Source organism: Mycotypha africana (genome assembly GCF_025528875.1).
Source record: "Mycotypha africana strain NRRL 2978 chromosome Unknown BDF20scaffold_1, whole genome shotgun sequence".
Taxonomy (NCBI): Eukaryota; Fungi; Mucoromycota; class Mucoromycetes; order Mucorales; family Mycotyphaceae; genus Mycotypha; species Mycotypha africana.
The window spans coordinates 2280859-2291299 of record NW_026515725.1 but is presented as its reverse complement, the minus strand read 5'-3'; the positions used below and the strand labels follow the sequence as shown (position 1 = coordinate 2291299).

The following is a 10441-nucleotide window of genomic DNA, read 5'->3' as shown; positions in this document are numbered from 1 at the left end:
AAGTCATGGCGAATCATCGGCTGCCCTTTTAGAACATGGCCCAGCTTTTGAATAGGAAACAACGCGCATGTTTGATCAATGTTTTCTTTTGTGCTACAATCCTGATATGTATATTCTTAACATTTAATATATCTTTAAGGCCATAGCTTCGAGAGGAGCAAAAATAATAATGAGGAAAAATTGTGTTTCAATTGGCCGTTCAACAGTGCCTTTGTCACAAAAAGCACGGACATACCTTCTGTATTTCAAATAAAACCAGAAAAAAAAAAACAACCTCGAGCTCATGTTTCTATCACTCCTGTCTTTTTGCTTTTACTGAACGCCCTAAGAACAGTTATTCAAAATGAGCTATAAACTGGCAATTATATTGCTGATAGTGTATTGTGGGCTTACAATAGCTGCGCCGCAAACATATCAACAGATATTTAAAACACCTTTAGGTGTTCCTTATCAGGGTATATATTCCAAATCCTGTGTCAGATAGCAACCAAAGCTATTCTATCACTATTATTTCTGTTCAAAATACAAATTGTTTGAGCTTCTATCTTAGGGAAACCTATCGACATCAATCGTAAGATTTTATCAACGGAAAAAGTGCCTTTCGTGGAGCATATTGCTGGTAATACTTTGCTAATTATTTGCACTGATAATGACAGCAATTTCATAAGTATCATCGATCAATAGGCAAGGCATCCTGGCTTGGCATGAACTTTGACTATCAGTATGTCAAACCAATCTTCGATTCTGTGAACTCCACAGAGGTACCTTTGCTCACTCGTGGTAAGTATATGCCGTTCTTTCACTGTGTGTTTAAGAGTAGACATTATAGCCAACAAAAGATTAACCATTCGCAATCCTTCTTTTGAAAGGTGAAGCACATATAACTGTCATATCGCCACCCGAGTTCGCTCTCCTTGATACTATCGGAATCAGTATTGAAGAGATCAATCATATTGCATTGAAACTTAATATTCAATCGAGCAAAGTGAAGTTGGTCTGTCTTGGAAAAGAAGATGTTATAGTTGGAGGCCTTCGACAAGTTGTATATCAACTTATTGCTGAGTCATCCGATCTTGTTGAAATTCGAAGAAAAATTTTCCAATTGTATGTTACTAAAGGTGGAAATACAGCGCTATTTGATCCGGAAGTAAGTAAAAAGAATAATAGAGGCAATTGTAGATTTTCGATTTTGAAACAAACTGTTATGTATCTTACAGTCATTCTGGCCACACATCACTGTTGGTTATATGTCAAAGGACGTATTTATTGAACAAGGAATTTACAAAGGCTCCAATGTTTGCTATAGTCGTATCAGAATGAAAAACTAAGAATTTTAAGTTAACATTTGTACATCTTCTACGAAACGAGCTTTTGCGTTGATCAATTTGTTCATTTGATAGATTTTGCCTACTCTTTTGTCGTAATTAGCCCTCCAATTTAGTGTAGAGCTCGTGCGATTATGAGATACTACGTACATCATAAGTGTGATACAGTATAATAAATGGCTTCTTCTTTCCAGTGTTTAATTCGATACTTTATTTCCATTATCAATGATATGGTCGTATACAGCTAATGTTCAATTATTTTTAGAAAGCGCAGTACGCGAGATGAAACACGAAATTTTCCTTTTTTGAAATTCATAATAGAAGAGCAGATCTAACTAACAGATACAGTACAAAGAATTATTAAGCAGATTTTGCAACTCTTACAAGCGCATAACCTGCGACGTTTGAGACTGCCGAGTATTTGTATTATATGTCGTACTGGTAGTTATTGTTAAAATTTTGCTCATATCGTTTTTCGTCTGAAGCTTCCGTTTGGTGAACGAATATTTGATTCAGGTACAATCAGAAAAGGAAATGTTTCATAATTCACTTCCAGGAGTTCGTAGGATGCATTTTGCTAAGACACACATGTATATGATATAACGTAGCCTTTCTTTATCTTGATTGACTTAAACTATACTTTGTACCACTACTAATTGTTTTTTGTGACGTCAAAAGCAGAATCGCGTCGCGTTCATTTCTTGGATTGTTTACTTTTTCTGCTTGTTCGCGACCTTAAATTGATTTAATTTAACTGTCCCCGTTCACTCCCTCTTTTCTTCTTCTCTTGAGTGCTCTTTTCTTATTGATCCGATTGAACTTCAAATTATCAAGTTAAATATACAATGTTTGTCATAAAGAGAGGTACGAGCTTGTCATTATCTTCCTTACTTTGAATGTACTATATCTTAACAGTGTTTCTGTCTTTTTTGGGACAAAAGACGGCAGAGAGGAGACTGTTCAGTTTGATAAGATCACTTCACGTATAGCCAAACTATGTTACGGATTGAACGAAAAGTTTATCGTTCCTGCCGAAATTTCTCAAAAAGTAGTAACAGGAGTTTATCAAGGCATAACAACTGCTGAACTCGACAATCTTGCAGCAGAAACCGCAGCTTATATGACAACACACCATCCAGATTTTGCCATTCTAGCTGCTCGCATTGCTGTATCTAACCTACAAAAAGAAACAGATGACAGGTTCAGTACCGTTGTGAGCAAGCTTTATCATCATGTTCACCCGAAACTTAAACAGCCCAACCCTTTAGTTTCAACAGAGCTGTATAAAATTGTCATGGCCAACGCAGATCAAATTGATGGAACCATTATGCATGAGCGTGATTTCAATTACACCTTTTTCGGTTTCAAGACGTTAGAACGCAGTTATCTTATGAAAATAGACGGCAGAATAGTTGAAAGGCCACAATACATGATCATGCGCGTTGCCTTGGGTATCCATGGTAATAATCTGGAACGCGCGTTTGAAACTTATCATTTGATGTCGTCGAAATATTTCACTCATGCTACTCCTACCTTGTTCAACGCGGGTACTCCACGGCCGCAGTTATCAAGTTGCTTTTTGGTGCAGATGCGAGAGGACAGCATTGAGGGTATTTACGACACACTAAGTACATGTGCTCGCATATCCAAGGCAGCTGGTGGTGTTGGTATCTCTTTTCAAAAGATTCGCGGCACCGGATCTTATATTTCTGGAACAAATGGTACTTCTAATGGTGTCGTCCCTATGTTACGAGTGTTCAATGACACAGCTCGTTTTGTGACTCAAGGAGGTGGCAAACGCAATGGTAACTTTGCCATGTATATGGAGCCTTGGCATGTCGATATCTTCGATTTCTTAGAGCTGAGAAAAAATCATGGCGCGGAAGAAATGCGTGCTCGCGATTTATTCTTAGGTTTATGGATTCCAGACTTATTCATGCAACGTAAGTGAGAAAGACAATTAATGAGTTTATGAAACGAATGAAGAATTGACTTTAGCGCGATTATCGTATTTGAAACTGTACATTTATAGGTGTGGAAAGCAACGGGGACTGGTCACTATTTTGTCCCAATGAAGCACCTGGCCTAGATACAGTTCACAATGAGAAATTTGAAGCTCTTTACAACAAATATGAGAACGAAGGTAGAGCTAGACGAATTGTTAGTGCACAAAAGCTTTGGTTTGCCATCCTTGAAGCTCAAATTGAAACAGGCATGCCTTATATGCTATATAAAGGTATGGACCACATCCAAAAAGCGCTCAGATTACTTTTTTTTTTTTTTTCTTTAAAATTAATTGAATTGTACACTCAGATGCATGTAATAGCAAATCGAATCAGAAAAATCTCGGTACAATCACCTCTTCAAATTTGTGTACAGGTAAGATGAAGCCGTCTATACGTAATGTATGAGCGTACATGGTTCTCAGCATACAAAGCACAATATTTTAGAAATAATTGAGTATACATCCCCAGATGAAGTCGCTGTCTGTAACTTAGCATCACTAGCCTTACCAAAGTTTGTTGATATCAATACGAGAACGTTCGATTTTATAAAACTTCATCAAGTAACAAAAGTAGTCACTCGCAACCTTGATAAAGTGATTGATGTGAACTATTATCCTGTTGAAGAAGCAAGAGCTAGCAATACACGTCATCGTCCGTGAGTTTCTTTATATCAGTTGTACTCAAACTAAGCTTTAGGTATCACTCAGTAACCAACAAACTGTACAATTTTAATTTTATAATATAGTATTGGCCTTGGCGTACAAGGGCTCGCGGATGCTTTTATTCTTATGGGCTACCCATTTGATTCCGCCGAAGCTAGGCAGTTAAACAGGGATATTTTTGAGAGCATGTATTTTGCCGCACTAGAAGCTTCGTGTGAGCTTGCCCAAGAATTTGGAACTTATGAAAGCTATAGTGGATCGCCTATCAGTCAAGGCTTACTTCAACATGATCTATGGGGCATCCATGGGTCAGACCATCGCCTTGATTGGAACACTCTTCGTAATAACATTCGTCAATATGGCGTACGTAATTCCTTGCTCCTCGCTCCAATGCCTACTGCAAGTACTAGTCAAATTCTCGGCAACAATGAATGCTTTGAACCCTATACTAGCAATATTTACACGCGGCGTGTTCAAAGCGGTGAATTCCAAGTTGTCAACGAGCATCTTCTAAGAGATTTAGTAAGATTAGGACTATGGAATGATAATGTAAAAAACATGATGATTGCTCACAGTGGCAGTATTCAGCAAATCCCTCAAATACCAAATCATTTGAAAGAACTTTATAAAACTGTGTGGGAGATTTCCCAACGAACGATCATTGATATGGCAGCGGATAGAGGCGCTTTCATCGATCAGTCGCAATCAATGAATTTGTTTATTGCTGAACCAAATTATGGCAAGCTAACGTCTATGCACTTCTACGCTTGGAAAAAAGGCTTAAAAACTGGCATGTATTACTTAAGGTCGAGACCGGCTGCAAACGCTATTCAGGTAAATTTTAAATCCTTATTGTCAGGGTAAAAACAGTACCTCGAAATACGTTTATAACAGACGCTTTGAATACCTTTCGTAGTTTACAGTGGATCAATCAGCGCTAAAAGAAATGGCTGTAGGCAAATCTGTGAAAAATGAAAATGATCACAGTAACGATAAGAAGATCGAAGATGTTGAAAAAAAAATAGCTCAACTTCAATGCTCAATAGACAACAAAGACGCCTGCCTAATGTGCAGCGGCTAAGTTAAGCTGCTTTTTCTTTGTTCAATATTATCCGTAAGGAAGATATTGAGTTGACCATAAAACCCTTCTGCTTTTGGCGAACAGTATTTATCTGCTTGTTACATTACTATGCCAGTCTTCTTTATTCTGTTATGCCCAGATAAGGAAAACTCTATCCTTCAAACATAACAATAAATCTTTTACGTTTTCAGCTCAATGCTTGCTAATTTTTATGAAAATTAAATGATGGGAATGGGGGGAATAATTTTATAAAAGAGCCTGTTGGTGTTAATAAGAAGTTCATTGGCAGTTAATAATGATGTTTGTGATTCGTTCGCACAGGGATTCACTTAAATTTGAATTTGCGTTAAGGCAGTACTGGAAGAAAACGACTATGGACTGTCTGATGCGTCTTGTGGACTCGCGATTATCAATGAGAGGCTCGATGATTGCTACCATACTTTCAATGAACTCTGCGCGGTAAGGAGGTCTTACCATTTCAAGAACCTATTAAATGGACAATTGTCAGTCTAATAGAAGTTATAAGTTGGAGGGCTGCCCAATAAACCACTTACTCTTTGAACAAAGTGGACCACCAAACTGTTGTCCAACTCTCTGCCAGCGCTTTGGAAATAATTCAGGACGGGTTTGCAATAGTGGGATCGAAGTAAGAACAATAAACGGTCAATCCACATTGCTTGCAAATTCGACTACATCGATAATTAAGTTAGCTTCGCTTCTATACTACAAAGCATATTAAAGCAATCATACCCAAGTTTCAGGAGCGAAATTAACTGGTTTATGCTTTATACATTCTGTGACAATGTTGAATACAAACGGTTGCTGCAATGGATGAAGCTCAGCTATTTCGTCCAAGAATAACAACAGATCCGGGGTTTGCTGGGATCGGTAATATGTATCGAAATACGAAGTGTTAGTTGCCATATGTTGTGCCCACAAAAGCACCGCCATTGCTCCAATTGGGAGTTTGATAGCTTCGATGATGCATTTAGCCGCACCTGTTATGCTGCCGGCCCTCGTTGCAGCTGTCAGTTTTACGTGTAATGTTGCCAAAAGCGTTTTGACTTTGTTTACAACATCTTGTTGCCCCTTTACAAAAAAAAACAAAAAAAAAAAAAAAAACAAAAAAAACGGACAATCGTTAGACCGAAGTGAAAGTACCCCTAAAGCATAAAATCTACACCTACAACGTGTGGTTTTGTATCGTTGATAGTAGTGGCATAAGCTATTATATGAATTATTGGATAGACTAAATCTTCCCTTGCTGGCGTTCCATCTTTTGGAGCATAGATTGTTTCCAATAACTTTATCAAAAAATCATATTCACATAAATGAGCTGCTAATGGTGGGTTAGCAGAACTGTACAATCGTTGCAGCTAGTGATATAAACGTTATTGGTATAAGTCTTCTAATTAGGCCAGTCTATTTTTGACTCTTACTTCAGAAAGATCTCCTAATGCAATCATGGAAGAGCTTAAAATGCTTTTGACGAGCTTTCTGACTTCGACAGATGAAGGATCCGCGTCAACTAAAAGATGCATTGCATCCAGCATAGGCAAATTACCATGCTTTCTAGCGACACGTTCCAATTCTTGACGAACACGAATAAATGATGTAGCATTATATTGATGATAAAGTTTTCGAAGTAGAATGATCGCTGACAAATACGTATCCTCTCGTTCACAACAGATGCGCTAAGAATTTAAGGCAGTAGCGAATATGTTGTTAAAGATACTAATAGTATCGGACAGACTCTATTACATAGAATCCCATACTTACAATTACTTCTGGCAATTTTTCTTCAAATTCCACGTCGTCTTTATCTACAATATCTGACAATCTGTTCGCAAGAATCAAATTATAGACTTTTAGGCATGTCGTAGAAGTTTTCAATCTTGATACTTCGGCATCATGACCAGCATTAACAATTCGCTAGTTAACAGCATAAAAGCAGATGGGATAATTAGTATATTGACTTCTTACTTGCATGCGAATTTGTCGAGCTGTTATTTGATACTTCTTCTCATTACAATTATGGCATAGTTGAGAAACTCGCAGGTAGGATACTTCTCAATAAGCTCATATATCTTTTTTCTCCAATCAATATCCTCCAACAAATGATCGAGCCATCCTAGTGCTGATGGTTCGCTATCTTGCATGAGCATTTTGTCGCAACGTTGTGGATCGAATCGGCTGAGCAAAAGTCGCTCAAATGCTGCTTTTAAGCAATTGGAACTATCCAATCCATTAATATTCACTGCTTCGGCTGTTACGTTGATCATAGAAGGATAGCCCACATAAGATTCTGAGAGCATGTTGATAGCTTCTATGGGCGAACCGCCATTATTTCTGTATCCTTCAAAGGCCAACTTGTAAATATTTGGCTCTAAAATAGAATCTTTTTGTTCCGTTGACGTTATGTAAGAAAGGTGTAAGCGCGTTATTTATGGTTTTGTTACGTTTTAGTAACGCAGCGATTTTGTACCTTTTTGCAAGAATGTTTTCTGCAGTTCATCGACGATCAAACTTTTTGAATTCAAATGATGAGCCTATGTAAAAAGTCAAATCCTCTCCTCTTCTAGAACTTAATGTCAAATGCCACAAATACCATTTCAACTGTATTCTTTCAAAAATAATCAAGAAAGGAGAAGCGCTTAAAAAAATATAGGGAAAGACGTTGTTATTTTCCAGCCGTAGGAACTGTTTCAAAAGTCAAAAAAAAAAAACCTAAACTCGTGACTGAATTCATGCGAATGAGCAAACAATTGGCGTGCCTAGGCTGATAGAGCCTAGCAATTTACAATAGTGGTAACTGATCAATGAGCATAATACGAGCTTAAAACAATGGACACGTATAAGCCGGGCAGAAAAAACTCAAATAAAAATACTAATCTCTTTCCATTTCTTTTTCAAGTTTTACAGAATTCTATTCTCAAGAGCAAAATAAAAATACTGATATGCGACTATATGAACCACCACCTTCAGCTCCGTAATGTTGGATCCTTAGAAACAGCATACAATTGAAACACTTTCTCCTTTTGTATACTCACTTTTTTTCTAAAGATTCACCGAACAGCGATGCACCAACGAGCTCGAGAGCATACTGAACAATTCCACAAGAGTCAAGATGTTGCTCAAAGGAATTCAAACTTTAAATAGGAACGCACTCAAAAGAGGCATCACTTGTCGACCATGTATGGGAACGATGCAGGAGGTATATAGTTTCACCGATTAGTCTTAACCATCGTCTCATTTGAATTTTCCATTGACAATGAGTAAGTTAGGCCCACATGGGATATTATGATAGTGCATATAAAAGAATTGTTATCTGCTGTGACCATATTCGCTCCAAGAAGGAACTCGAACAGACACTTATACACGAGCTAACACATGCTTTCGACTCATTAAGAAAAGGACAATTCGACAGTATTTGTCATTTGATAGCTTGTGGTGAGATAAGAGCTAGTGCACTAGGTAAAGAAACCAATGAATGATATACTATACTTTACCCGATCAAGCCATTGATCTTCCTGAACCCTTAAACCGTTAGGTCAATGTGCGTTCATATCGCCTGAAAAAAAAAGGGCTGAATGTATCTTAAAAGACGCCATAAACTCAACTCAAATTCACTGTGGTTTAGAGCGAACGTTAAAAATAGTAAAAGAGGTTTACAGTAATTGCGTTAATGATGAGGCACCTTTTCGATAGTATTGGCGTACAGGAAGTTTTGTTTTGCATCGCTTTGCAAAAAGCGAACAACGTTACCAATAAATTATGTTGATCTAGAAACCTTCAGTATACGAATAAGGTTGTGCTAAGTCTAGCCGGCCAACTTATTTCAATATATGACATGGTTTTTTTTTTTTCTTTTTTTTTTGGTACAATTTACCGAAACATCTGCAATATCAAAAAAGTTAACGATAAGAGACAGCCTTTATTCAGACAAACGATTATTGTTTAGTATTTTGTCAGTCTCATAGTCAGAAGTAATATTGAATTTAAAACATTTTTTCAGCAAATGCGCGCAGAATGCTAGGTTTTGCTGTTAGAGACCTGATTAGTGATAATACATGACTGTTGAAAATTGTCGTCTTAAGGTTCTGCCTGTTGGTAAAAGAAAAAAAGCGTATAAACTGTATTTCAAGCTTAATAAAAAACATATTGAAGTATTTACATTTTAATTTCTTAATTACAATATTTGAGCCAGCACTACGATATCCCCGAAAATAGAACTCAAAACACCTAGAGACCAGAAGCACTTACCATATGCATGAATGGTTAAACACATAAGTTAATTGAAGATTCTGGAAGAGTCGCCTTTCGCTACGTACACAAATATCGCTTGTACTTCAAGCTCTAGTGGCTTGTGCATTACACGAAAGGCAGAAGTTAAAATCTAAGCATTGATCAAATATTTAAGAGTAGCCATTAATAGATGGTTCTCTTTTAATATTTGCAAAAATGACCATAAGATTGATCAGTTTCAAAAGTGCACATTGATAAGGTAGTATCACCAAATTGTCTTAAAGTTTGATAACTTGATGGCACAAAAATCAGCAGCATCATTAATAAAGCATATTCTGCATCCTTGTTTGTGCACCCAAATGGAACTAGTACACTTATGAATTTTGAGATTGCTTACATAATGTATTTCAGGTGCAGTAAGCTCGGTTTTTTCGTCCTGAAAGATTCAAAATTACCTCTGCTGTCCTTTCTGACCTTCCGACCTTCTTCGTCAAGATGAGCGAGAGACAATCTAAAGCTACCCAAGTCAAAAATGAACGAATCTTGAACGATCTTGCTAAATACCCTGGCAACGATCGGTGTGCTGATTGCAATTCTAAAAGTAAAATAGCTCGTTAAAGATGTTGACCGATTCAGGCAACAAATTATTAACACTGAAAAACTGATTAATTGGCTGCCGCATATCAACGAACAGATCCTCGATGGGCGTCGTATTCATTGGGAATTTTTCTTTGTATTCGCTGTGCGGGTATTCACCGTAAATTGGGAACACATTTATCAAAAGTCAAGTCTATTACTATGGATCAATGGTCCTCTGCTCAAATTGAAGTAAAAAACTATTTCTTTTCAAACATTGCAGTATATTAAGAATATGTATCAACTCGTGACAGTATGTCAATTTTATTGTAGATGATGCGTGAATCAGGAGGCAATATTGTTGTTAATAGTAGGATTAATCCTAACCCTGACAAACATCCACTTCCTTTGGCTACGGACGACGAGCAGTAATTATTTCTGAGCATTAGTTTGGATTATACTATGTAAAAGCTTCGAACTGATTTTCGCTTATGCTAAATAGTGCTATGGAAAAATACATTCGGGCAAAATGGGAGAAGCGTGCAT

General features: G+C 37.2%; 5 protein-coding genes across 5 annotated transcripts; 4 read left to right on the top strand and 1 right to left on the bottom strand.

The window, feature by feature from the left end:
- Window positions 1–704: 704 nt before the first annotated feature.
- Window positions 705–1270, top strand: BDF20DRAFT_811590 (uncharacterized protein; the record flags this gene model as incomplete). Its single annotated transcript, XM_053076706.1, has 3 exons — window positions 705–780; window positions 870–1118; window positions 1218–1270. The coding sequence occupies 3 exons, from the start codon at window positions 705–707 to the stop codon at window positions 1268–1270; spliced, it is 378 nt and encodes a 125-aa protein (XP_052940872.1).
- An 840-nt stretch (window positions 1271–2110) lies between these two features.
- Window positions 2111–5321, top strand: BDF20DRAFT_52908 (ribonucleotide reductase). Its single transcript, XM_053075673.1, has 7 exons — window positions 2111–2189; window positions 2267–3268; window positions 3358–3561; window positions 3639–3704; window positions 3776–3986; window positions 4077–4827; window positions 4910–5321. Exons 1-7 carry the CDS (start codon window positions 2171–2173, stop codon window positions 5072–5074), a joined length of 2418 nt encoding a protein of 805 aa, XP_052940871.1. The 5' UTR covers window positions 2111–2170; the 3' UTR covers window positions 5075–5321.
- BDF20DRAFT_845568 (TH1 protein) lies at window positions 5163–7880 on the bottom strand. The gene is made up of 8 exons (XM_053079690.1): window positions 7683–7880; window positions 7560–7623; window positions 7105–7472; window positions 6854–7006; window positions 6514–6768; window positions 6262–6450; window positions 5825–6163; window positions 5163–5763 (listed from the first exon to the last, which is right to left on the bottom strand). Exons 1-8 carry the CDS (start codon window positions 7683–7685, stop codon window positions 5584–5586), a joined length of 1551 nt encoding a protein of 516 aa, XP_052940870.1. The 5' UTR covers window positions 7686–7880; the 3' UTR covers window positions 5163–5583.
- Window positions 7881–7886: 6 nt separating this feature from the next.
- BDF20DRAFT_845549 (peptidase M76) lies at window positions 7887–8900 on the top strand. The gene is made up of 4 exons (XM_053079689.1): window positions 7887–8063; window positions 8138–8288; window positions 8359–8548; window positions 8625–8900. Exons 1-4 carry the CDS (start codon window positions 8032–8034, stop codon window positions 8780–8782), a joined length of 531 nt encoding a protein of 176 aa, XP_052940869.1. The 5' UTR covers window positions 7887–8031; the 3' UTR covers window positions 8783–8900.
- A 914-nt stretch (window positions 8901–9814) lies between these two features.
- On the top strand, window positions 9815–10327 carry BDF20DRAFT_810856 (uncharacterized protein; the record flags this gene model as incomplete). Its single annotated transcript, XM_053076628.1, has 3 exons — window positions 9815–9920; window positions 10014–10147; window positions 10229–10327. 3 exons carry the CDS (start codon window positions 9815–9817, stop codon window positions 10325–10327), a joined length of 339 nt encoding a protein of 112 aa, XP_052940868.1.
- Window positions 10328–10441: the final 114 nt, after the last annotated feature.